A 12,496-nucleotide genomic window follows, 5' to 3' on the forward strand; every position below is an offset into this window, starting at 1 on the left:
GTTAAACGGCAAATTTTATCCGATTAGTTATTTAATGTCAGCGTAATGAAAAGTTACAAATACAACAACTTTAATTAACATACATACCTGTGGAGGCGAAATAGCTGCACGTATCTAACCTCCAATCTGTTTCTCCTGGTAAACGATAAGGACACCCAAAAATATTGAAAATTAGATGGGTACAACTGAACATTAGACGGATACGTTTAAATATTTCTAATTTATAACACTTAAGCACATATTTTTGCTTCACATTAAGCACAACAAACTAACATATGAAGCTTCAATATTTCAACGCTTCAATATTCGCCAACAGCACACAAGAGAATAGCACCATTGTTCATTACTTTTAAGTTCACATTACAAACTTTAACACTGAAAATATGAAACTAAAATACATTTTATCACAAAGACGCTTCTGCATCAATCTCTTTCACTTTGTAAACATAACCTCGATCCATCTTCGCTGCCTAAAATTTCACACACACATCCACACACTGTACGTCGTCACATGCCGTTTGGTGCTGTTGCACGCACACAGTTGCAGTTCATCACCGCTCGTCCGTGTTTCTTCCTGCTCTTCCATGCGTTTCAACACCCCTCGCCCTAGTATGAAATGTCAATTGCCTGCCGGGTATAGTAATATTAAGTTTGGTTTCGTTTTCTAGTGCTCGTGTTATTATAGTCTATTTTCCTAAAACCAATATATTGCCTAAAAACTGCTGTTATACTATTTAACAAATAAACTTGTTGCAATATACAACTAATCAGGTCATATCACTAACGCAACCACAGGTTCAGAATATTTACACCTGTTTCCATCTACGTTCGAATCTCGTGCCGTTTGCATCGAATCGCAAACCGCCTGCTTCGAATCGCATGCCACTACGATCGAATGCGTGCACCCATGGTTGAATCGCGTGCCAGTACGGTTGAATCGCGTTCCACTATGGTCGAATCATATGCCACTACGATCGAATCGTGTGCCGCTACCATTGGATTTCTGAAAGCAAGAGCATAGTAAACTGTTTGTTTACGTTTCAAAGCTGTTTCCTTCTTCGCCGACGGCATTTCATTTGTAAAATACTAATAAAAGGGATTTATTCTCTGATTATAGGTAAACCCCACGAATATTGGTTGAAACCAAGGATTTTACCATCAACAACGAACACCGAATATTACACCTGTTTCCATCTACGTTCGAATCTAGTGCCGTTTGCATCGAATCGCAAACCGCCTGCTTCGAATCGCATGCCACTACGATCGAATGCGTGCATCCACAGTTGAATCGCGTGCCAGTACGGTTGAATCGCGTTCCACTATGGTCGAATCATATGCCACTACGATCGAATCGTGATCGAATGGTAGCGGTACCATTGCATTTCTGAAAGGTAGGGCATAGAAAACTGTTTGTTTGCGTTTGAAAGCTGCTTCTTTCTTCGCCAATGGCAATTCGTTTGTAAAATTTTAATAAAAGGTAATTTTCACTGATTACACGTAAAATCCTTGATATCAACGAATATCGTGGTCCCTTGTTGATGGTAAAATCCTTGTTTTCAACTAATATTCTGTGTTCGTTGTTGATGGTAAAATCCATGGTTTCAACCAATATTCGTGGGGTTAGCCTATAATCAGAGAATAATTCCCTTTTATTAGTATTTTACAAACGAAATGCCGTCGGCGAAGAAAGAAACAGCTTTCAAACGTAAACAAACAGTTTACTATGCTCTTGCTTTCAGAAATCCAATGGTAGCGGCACACGATTCGATCGTAGTGGCATATGATTCGACCATAGTGGAACGCTATTCGACCGTAGTGGAACGTGATTCAACCATGGTTGCACGCATTCGATCGTAGTGGCATGCGATTCGAAGCAGGCGGTTTGTGATTCGAACGTAGCTGGAAACAGGTGTAATTGAACTTAAGGATTTTACCATCAACAAGGGACCACGATATTCGTCGATAACAAGGATTTTACGTGTAATCAGTGAATAACTGCCTTTTATTAGAATTTTACAACCGAATTGCCATTGGCGAAGAAAGAAGCAGCTTTCAAACGCAAACAAACAGTTTGCTAAGCCCTACCTTTCAGAAATCCAATGATAGCGGCACACGATTCGATCGTAGTGGCATATGATTCGACCATAGTGGAACGCGATTCAACCATGGTTGCACGCATTCGATCGTAGTGGCATGCGATTCGAAGCAGGCGGTTTGCGATTCGATGCAAATGGCACGAGATTCGAACGTAGCTGGAAACAGGTGTATTTTGGTAATAATGATACACCTGTTTCCATCTACGTTCGAATCTTGTGCCGTTTGCATCGAATCGCAAACCGCCTGCTTCGAATCGCATGCCACTACGATCGAATGCGTGCACCCATGGTTGAATCGCGTGCCAGTACGGTTGAATCGCGTTCCACTATGGTCGAATCATATGCCACTACGATCGAATCGTGTGCCGCTACCATTGGATTTTTGAAAGCAAGAGCATAGTAAACTGTTTGTTTACGTTTGAAAGCTGTTTCCTTCTTCGCCGACGGCATTTCATTTGTAAAATACTAATAAAAGGTAATTATTCCCTGAATATAGGTAAACCCGACGAATATTGGTTGAAAACAAGGATTTTACCATCAACAACGAACACCGAATGTTAGTTGAAAACAAGGGTTTTACAATCAAGAAGGGACCACGATATTCGTCGATAACAAGGATTTTACGTGTAATCAGTGAAAAACTGCCTTTTATTTGTACTATTTTACAATCGAAATGCCGTCGGCGAAGAAAGATATTGCTTGCAAACGTAAACAAACAGTAAACTATGCTCTTGCTTTCAGAAATCCAATGGTAGCGGCACACGATTCGATCGTAGTGGCATATGATTCGACCATAGTGGAACGCGATTCAACCGTACTGGCACGCGATTCAACCATGGGTGCACGCATTCGATCGTAGTGGCATGCGATTCGAAGCAGGCGGTTTGCGATTCGATGCAAACGGCACGAGATTCGAACGTAGATGGAAACAGGTGTAATAATAATAATAAATGGGCCTTTTACAGGATTTCGAATCATATAAGGGAATAGTTCAACCACTTAGGGGAATATTGCAAATCGGTAGGGGAATGTTGCAAGCAAGCTTGCAAATTTTAAGGTATTTACAACGGCACCCACAGTCTGATGACAGCTCCACAGTACGCTTGCAACAATCCCCTAATCGATTGCAGAACTCCCCTAAGTGATTGCAAACATCCACAGCTTGCATGCAATATTCCCCTACCGATTTGCAACATTCCCCTAAGTGATTGAACTATTCCCTTATATGATTTGAAACCCTGTATTGCGTCAGTGCTTGCAAAATAAATTAATAACTAATTCTAAATACACCTGTTTCCATCTACGTTCGAATCTCGTGCCGTTTGCATCGAATCGCAAACCGCCTGCTTCGAATCGCATGCCACTACGATCGAATGCTTGCACCCATGGTTGAATCGCGTGCCAGTACGGTTGAATCGCGTTCCACTATGGTAGAATCGTATGCCACTACGATCGAATCGTGTGCCGCTACCATTGGATTTCTGAAAGCAAGAGCATAGTTAACTGTTTGTTTACGTTTGAAAGCTGTTTCCTTCTTCGCCGACGGCATTTCGTTTGTAAAATAGTACTAATAAAAGGCAGTTATTCACTGATTACACGTAAAATCCTTGTTATCGACGAATATCGTGGTTCCTTGTTGATGGTAAAATCCTTGTGTTCAACTAATATTCGGTGTTCGTTGTTGATGGTAAAATCCTTGGTTTCAACCAATATTCGTGGGGTTTACCAATAATCAGAGAATAAATCCCATTTATTAGTATTTTACAAATGAAATGCCGTCGCGAAGAAGGAAACAGATTTCCAACGTAAACAAACAGTTCACTATGCTCTTGCTTTCAGAAATCCAATGGTAGCGGCACACGATTCGATCGTAGTGGCATATGATTCGACCATAGTGGAATGCGATTCAACCGTACTGGCACGCGATTCAACCATGGGTGCACGCATTCGATCGTAGTGACATGCGATTCGAAGCAGGCGGTTTGCGATTCGATGCAAACGGCACGAGATTCGAACGTAGATGGAAACAGGTGTATTAGTATTTTACAAATGAAATGCCGTCGCGAAGAAGGAAACAGATTTCCAACGTAAACAAACAGTTCACTATGCTCTTGCTTTCAGAAATCCAATGGTAGCGGCACACGATTCGATCGTAGTGGCATATGATTCGACCATAGTGGAATGCGATTCAACCGTACTGGCACGCGATTCAACCATGGGTGCACGCATTCGATCGTAGTGGCATGCGATTCGAAGCAGGCGGTTTGCGATTCGATGCAAACGGCACGAGATTCGAACGTAGATGGAAACAGGTGTAAGTCGCACAAGAACACCCATTAATTTTATTAATATTTATTATATCTGATCAATTTATCAAATACATCAAATAAATCTGATTGCTATGCTTGTTAAGGCCAAGGAACAGGCGACTGTTCATTTTGAAACAAAGTGATATATCACAGTAATTTAGCGTTTACTTTAAGTTTGCCTCTTTCGACAGCTTATTTCATTTCATTTAACATTTAACATGTAACTTAACTAAACTAAGGGGAAATAGAAAAGGATGTAACAGAATGGAAATCCATAGTGAAAGGAAAATAAGCAGCGGATAAGAAGAAAATATTTAAAACAAAAAAGAATTTAAGAATATAGCAACCATTGGATTTCTGAAAGCAAGAGCATAGTAAATTGTTTGTTTACGTTTGATAGCTGTTTCTTTCTTCACCGACGGTATTTAGCTAGTAAAATACTAATAAAAAGGAATTCTCTGATTATAGGTAAATCACGAATATTGGTTTAAACCATGGATTTTACCATCAACAACGAACACCGAATATTAGTTGAAAACAAGGATTTTACCATCAACAAAGGACCATGGTTTGAACCAATATTCGTGATTTACCTATAATTAGAGAATTCTCTTTTATTAGTATTTTACAAACTAAATGCCGTCGGCGAAGAAAGAAACAGCTTTCAAACGTAAACAAACCGTTTACTATGCTCTTGCTTTCAGAAATCCAATGGTAGCGGCACACGATTCGATCGTAGTGGCATATGATTCGACCATAGTGGAACGCGGTTCGACCATACTGGCACGTGATTCAACCATGGTTGCACGCATTCGATCGTAGTGGCATGCGATCCGAAGCAGGCGGTTTGCGATTCGATGCAAATGGCACGAGATTCGAACGTAGATGGAAACAGGTGTAATTAGAAAGAATAACAAAGAGCCGGAACACAAAATTAGAAATTAAAATCGCGGTAATGTTCATTGAATTGAAACAAAACCAATTAGCCACGGGTCGTTAATGCCAAACGCTGTATTGCGGAAAGGTATTTAAAGAGCAATCCGATTTCTTAAACACCTGGAAGGAACATACCAACAAAGTTGGGAAAGCAAGTCTGGAGCATCTATATTCCCTCGTAACAAATTGCTGATAAATGACACACATGCTTTAGTTCGTCTAAATTCGAGGGTGTCGAGATTGAACAATATGCAACGATCACTGTATGACGGTAATGCGGTGGTGGAATTTCCAAAGAGGCGACAATATAAGCACCTAGTGAAGCGCTTTTGCACGCCTTCGAGTTTGTTATTCCAACCTGCCCTGTTAGTACAGAAGACAACAGAAGCATACTCAACAACAGGGCGCACTAGGGAACAATACAATGCCTTAAGGCACCTCAAATCGATGAAGCCCGACGTCATGCGAAAAATAAGGCCAAGGTTTGAATAAGCTTTATCGATGGCCAATTCAAGATGACTATCGAGTGATAGCCTTTCGTCTAACATAACACCTAAGTCGCGAACACGTGACACCCTGTTGATAACAGTGTTATTAAGAACCTAATTGCGAATAAGAGGGGAATGACGACGACAAAAAGAGATCACGCTACAGGAGAGATTTACTAGGACAGAGCTCTAAGAAGTTTGACGCACACCATGAAGAGAGGGAGTTAAGAAGAGATTGGAGTGCGCTGCAATCATCCTCTTGCATCACTGGAACAAATACTTTAATGTCATCTGCATATAGAAGGAGGTTACGAGATGGGAGAATAAAACTAATGTCATTTATGAATAACAGAAACAAGAGGGGACTTAGTACACTTCCTTGAGGGACACCAGAAGAATTGTAAAACGGTAAAGAAAAGGACGATCCGTAGCTTACATGAAGATTTCTATTAGAAAGGTAAGAACCAATCCAGTGAACGAAAGACGTAGATAAGCCTAATTTAGAGAGCTTCATCAACAATAGTTTATGAGATACTCTATCAAAAGCAGATTTAATATCAGTATACACTGTATCAACTTGGTAACCTGTATCTAAGTACTAGAACAATTTGGATATGAACGACATAAGGCTAGAGGTAGTGGAACGTTTTGGCATAAATCCATGCTGATTAAACGTTATATACTGCTTCGATAAAAACAAAAGCTCAGAATGAACGATGATTTCCAATACCTTGCCACTAGCGGGAAGTAGGGAAATACCACGATAGTTGCTTACTTCAGATTTACTACCTTTTTTAAAAATAGGACGTAGCCAACCTGTTTTCCATAGAACAGGGAAACATTTATGTTGAAAGGAGAGATTGAAAATGAATGTCATTATGGGAGCAATAGAGTTGGTGCACTTTTTAAGGATGATTGCAGGTATACCATCTGGGCCAGGAGAATAAGAAAGTTTTAAGGACAATATAGCTGTTGCCGGTCTCGTAGTATAGTCGTCAACTCGTACGACTTAACAGCATGCCCGTCATGGGTTCAATTCCCAAATAGATCGCGCCGCCATACGTAGGACTGACTATCCTGCCATGGGGGGGAATCGATTAGTCACTGAAAGCCAAGCCCACAAGTGGGTACAGGCAGGCCTTGGCCGACATCGGTTGTTGAGCCAAAGAAGAAGAAGAAGATAGCTGTTACAACATTTTCGACGGTTCAATTTAGGGAACGGGAACACAAAACATCGCGACGTGTAGTAGAAAGTCTATCCTCTAACAATTCCTCACCATTAATGTAATCAGAGTAGGCGTTGCAGAAGCAATCAGCGAAAAGTGCACAAAACTCTTGTTCGGAACATGCTGTTGACGAACCATAAGACATGGTACTGGGCAGACGCTGATTGTTACGAAGGGAAGAGCTATAGCTCCAGAACTGTGTTGGGTGAAAAGTAAATCGGCATTGCAAGAAAGCTATGTAGGACTTATAACGGGCCCGATTATAAATGCGATACGCCGTTGCTGCATATTTGAACAGTCGTTTAGTGTATGGATTACGGTATTCCCGATAGTCGCGTAAGTAGCGCTGCTTATCACGTTTCATGGATTCAAGGATTGAATTGAACCAGGGAGGAAAAGTATGGGCTTTACGTAAAGGACAGCACAATGGGAAAGCTGAAGACACTAGCTGTGTGAAAATAGAGACCGCTTCGTCCAGCGAAATTATATGAGCGATTGAGGTTCCCTGTATTACTCCTAACATGAGACGACAAATGATTAACGGATGTGTGATTAATAGAAGTACACAATTCTAATGCTGGGTGATGCTGATCTTCAGGTAATAGAGGAGACGCGGCTAATGAAGGAACACTGACGTGAGACGCATAGTTATCATGAGGAGAGAAGTAGAAAATTGGGTCTAATTGAACATTCCGATAATTTAAAATGCCACTGAGCTGACGCATGTTATAAAAACGAATAATGTCGAAAAACGCATCAACGGATGTAGGGGAAACTTGTGCACGAAAATACTAATGTGTTGTGTCATGTATCCATGAAATATCCGCTCGATTAAAGTCTCCAAAAAGCAGCATACGATCATATTTTTTCATCCTCGTCACTATAATATCGATCGTTGCATCAAGTGCACTGAGCGTATTTTGATTTTTGGCGAGAGAAGGGAGTATGTAAATTGCACCGATGAAGATAGAGCAGCAAGGAAGCTTGATTTGTAACCAGCACTGTTGACGAGATGCTGCGATGAGAGTGCCTCCGCAGCGCAAATTCGAGCAGTTTCCTGCGCAGGCCTGCGTAGGTTTAGCGCCCTGTTGCGAAATGAAAACCAACGCGGTGTAAATTCTTTGCCGAAACGATTTATTGTTCTACGTTTGCCAAAATATTAGTCTTCGATTCCCGCTTTTGGTTTAGAGACCTTCTCCGTGTCCTGTCGCCCTTTTTATCCTTTGCTTGCCGAACCGAACGCGATCGGTTGAAACCCAAACCAATATCTTACATATTTCAAAACGCGCGTTTACGACAGGTCGTTGGGTACCTTGCGAAAAGGTTCCAACATTGTCTTCCCAAGTGTACCACAATTGATTTTTCGCTAGCTTCGACTTTCTTATCCAACCTGTCAGATTAGCGCGTGTCGTTTGTTTACATTTGCTACCTCGTGTTAAAGTGGTCTCACGCAGCATTTATGAACAGTTTCTTACCGTGCTTATCGTTTGCGCTTAGAAAGATGCTATCCCGAGCCCTATACTGTTATTTGTGAACCGTTCGTATGCGCGTATGATTTCTGAAAAGCGAGGTCATTATGTGGACCTTTTTGGCGGAGTCGGCAGCTGCTACAGCGCGTTTGCCCCGGGCGATAGAACCATCGCTTATTTAGCAGTTCAATTTGCATCACCGGCCTATCCTCCTGCGGCGTTTCCTCCTGTTTACGATAAGGTTGAGCCCGTTTCATCACCGGCGCTTGGTGGAAGCATTGTTGTCTGCTCGCCCGCTGCGGTCATCAGATAAGTGTGGTTTTATCTTCGCCTTTGTTTTATTGTCTGCAACGGGATTGATTATTTTATCTGTTTTTAGGCATACATACCGCTGCTTTGCCGCAGCCTTGCAGAGTGATTTTGGACCAACGGAAAACTGAAGCGCAGGTCGATCGCTTTCGTGCTCCGTATTCTGTAGCGGTACGGAGGTTGAGCTAATCGGTACAATGGTCCGGTGGCTGCGACAGGTTGGCTTCTTCGCGATGACGCCATGTTGAACATCTCGATCAACTGCGTAATGACCGTAAATAAGCCATCCTAAACGAGTCCTGCAAGCGACTGGCTCTCCCCGTTTGCCCTTCAAGATCTTCATTGGTTGGCTCAAATGGCAGTTGTCGGCTCCAATAAGAACGCGAGGTACGATACGCACATATCGACTTACTGGTAGTCCTCTCAGGTGACCGTGTGTGGCGGCAAGTTGAGCCACATCCAGTGACTGTGCGGGTAGCGCAAGTTGCTTAACGGTGTGCATGTGTATCATCTCCTTCATACACGACTCATTGCGACCAGACACACGTACTGACACCTTCACGGAATCCTGCTCCTTTCGGGATACCTTCCCTATCCATTGCAGGTTGAGTGGGTGTGGTGCCTAAGAGCAAGTTCCTGTATCAGTCCTTCATCCATAAGCGTTGATGTAGACCCGTCATCCAGTAACGCGAACGTATCGACGCGCGCGGCAGGCTCATACATAGTAATTTATTTATTTATTTATTATATATAACCGACGGACCATCATGCCTAATCGGCAACCTTATAATTAAATTAAGGAGCATATAAATAAACCTCTAGTTATAAGCAAACATTAAATGTTACGTAGACGCAATTTCTCCTTGAACGTGGAAGTAGACATACTAAAATCGAACAAATCTAACACTTCATTGAACTCGAGGGAAATACGTATAATAGGGTGTCCCTGGCTATGGTTGTTGCGGGTACGCGGTACACGCAGATGGAAATTAGATCTAAGAATCCGACAGGGAGTGAACAAATTGACGCTGGCTAGTAATGCCGGGGAATCGATCTCGCCAAAGATGTCGTGCGAACCAAAGCCGTGTTGAGCATAGTGTATGTAAACAAGATAGGGTAACGGGCTCTGCTGAATGATATACACTGGCATTTATCAGCACACACTTGGAGGGCGTTTCTGCTGCACCAGCTGTCGAGATTCTCAAGGATCATTTGAAGGCGTACACAGTCACTGTCGTATCTAACTGGAGTGAATATTTTTACGTCATCGGCGTACATTAGGTGTTGGCCTGGCGGTAAAACAAAAGATAGATCATTTATATAGATGAGGAAGAGTAGCGGTCCCATGTTACTCCCTTGAGGCACTCCGGAGGAGCTGGTGAAGGAGAGAGAACGATGAGATCCAATGCTTATATAGTACGAACGACCAGTTATGTATGAACGCCGCCAGGTGATGTGCCAGTCGAGGAAACCGAGTTTTTTAGCTTCGAGAGTAGAATATCATGAGAAATACTATCAAACGCAGCCCTGAAGTCGATATATACTGCATCAACTTGAGTACCACGATCCATGTTGTCGAAGCAGAAACCAACAAATTCAGCAAGATTTGTGGTAGAAGATCTCCTTGGGAGAAATCCATGCTGACTAGGGCTCATATAGTTTTGAACTGCTGTGAGTAGCGGATTGTACAGAATGAGCTCAAACACCTTTGCACAAGCGCATAGGGATACAATGCCACGATAATTACTAGCATGAAGTCGACTGCCCTTCTTATGGAAAGGAACCATTCGCGCGTGTTTCCAGGACGCTGGATACGTTCCACGCATAAGGGAATCATTAAATATTTTGACAAGAATGGGTGCGAGTGATTGACGGCAGTGCTTCAAAATATATGCGGGAATATTGTCAGGCCCAGATGATGTAGACGGTTTTATATCGCTGAGTGTGCGTGCAACTAATGCTTTGTCAATTGTAGGTATAATAAAATCGAAAGCATCGGATGAAGTATTGCGAATGGCCTCTGCTAGTGTGTTAGGGTTGTGAACAGGAAGTTTCGTTTTGAAGAAATTTCTATTGACTGTACTGCGAGTGTGACTGTTGGTGTTGTGGGATAATTGTGCGGGATAATAAATCATCATACCCAATGAAGGATGATGAAAGTCCTCACTGAGAAGTGGAATACTACAGTGTGTTACGTATGGGAGGGAGTTCTCTAGAGCCGAAGTACCATTCACAGAGAACAGAGGTGTGATTGAGTCGCACAAAATATTGGTTGCGGCTAGGTTTGCGAAGACTAGATCCAATTGACGCCCAGATTGATTTGCAATACCACTCAACTGAAATAAACCGCTACTATGCAACCCATCAACGAAATCGGTATTAGCCACTGAATTGCATAAAGGTGCATAATGCACGACAGAATAACATGGAGAGCAATCGGTGGCTTCTGATGTATTAGTCAGCTCCCATCTGATATCAGGTTTATTGAAATCTCCGAAGACGTATAATAAATCGCTCTCTTTAATGCGGCTTGAAATTTCACGTAAACTATCATGTAAAGCGTTCATCACTGCGGGGTAATTCGCATGACTAGGCGGAATGTAAGCAACGCCAATGTAAACAGAGACACCTGGCAGCAATGTTTTGATCCAAAGTTGTTCCAGTATGGTATTAGGCGATGCGATTTCACATGTCGGTATTGAAGAGGAACATGCAATTAAAACACCCCCACCGCGTGAGAGGGCAGTGTTGGAAGGATTCCTATCGCAACTGTAAATATGATAATGATCGTCAGTGAGGAGCGAAGAAGGGATGGACTGAGTAAGCCAAGTCTCAGTGAGAATGATAAAATCATATTCTGATTCTGATAGCGCCAGGCGAAGATTTGTAGTTTTCGTTCGTAGACCACGTACAGTATCGGACATTAAGATAGAACCCTGGTGTTTTCAACGCACCGTGCACTTGTTTTGCCACGTTACTTGTGTTTGTGTGTGTGTGTGTGTGTGTGTGTGTGTGTGTGTGTGTGTGTGTGTTTGTTACTTGTGTTTGTGTGTGTATGTGTGTGTGTGTGTGTGTGTGTGTGTGTGTGTGTGTGTGTATGTGTGTGTGTGTGTGTGTGTGTGTGTGTGTGTGTGTGTGTGTTTTAGTAGTAGTAGAAAGAGAGTGTGCTTTTTCATGTGTATTTGCAAGTGCGTGGGTTTGTGTCTGAAAAACGTAGCTTGCCATGATTTCATATTGCGTTGAAAGTATTCTGATAATGTGTGTTATCATGTGAAACATCTTGCATTTACACTTGGATAAAAACTAAAGTTTGCATCGACAGCAGCGCTTGTTCCTCGGACGAAAGCGCAGGTGTGCTGTTTCATGAATGTGAATGCGACACCGGTGCGAAATGGACACGCGCTCAATAGCAATGAACTCGGCATTCCCTCACAGGTGTTTCTCCAGTGCACGCCATTGAAAGGCCTTCGTGCATCTCTGCGTTGAACGTTGTGTGCGCATGGAAAACTTGGTGCGTGCATTGAGCTGGTGCGCAGTTGTTCTTTTCAATGGGCGTTTTGTTTCATGAGCGCGGCAGTATTCTGTTCTCGATTTTGAAGGGAAGACGCTTACTCGCGTACTCGTTGATAGTTTTTATCCATGCAATGTTTTCGCTGCTCGACA

The 12,496-nt window shown here is 42.5% G+C and overlaps 1 protein-coding gene across 5 annotated transcripts in view; it reads left to right on the forward strand.

Moving 5' to 3' along the window:
- LOC120953085 (folylpolyglutamate synthase, mitochondrial) overlaps positions 1–5,169 on the forward strand; it is a 44,188-nt gene extending 39,019 nt beyond the window's left edge. Inside the window, exon 3 of one of the 5 annotated variants that reach the window (XM_049606518.1) lies at positions 5,110–5,169. In XM_049606518.1, the coding sequence (XP_049462475.1) occupies positions 5,110–5,154 (45 nt within the window). In that variant the 3' untranslated portion in view covers positions 5,155–5,169. Of the gene's footprint in view, positions 1–1,739; positions 1,813–2,837; positions 3,050–3,935; positions 4,131–4,217; positions 4,428–5,109 lie in introns of those variants that run through there. The other 4 variants (XM_049606520.1, XM_049606517.1, XM_049606519.1 and 1 more) reach the window with 4 other exon arrangements.
- The last annotated feature ends 7,327 nt before the right edge of the window (positions 5,170–12,496 follow it).

This window comes from Anopheles coluzzii, chromosome 2, assembly GCF_943734685.1.
Source record: "Anopheles coluzzii chromosome 2, AcolN3, whole genome shotgun sequence".
NCBI classification, from domain to species: domain Eukaryota; kingdom Metazoa; phylum Arthropoda; class Insecta; order Diptera; family Culicidae; genus Anopheles; species Anopheles coluzzii.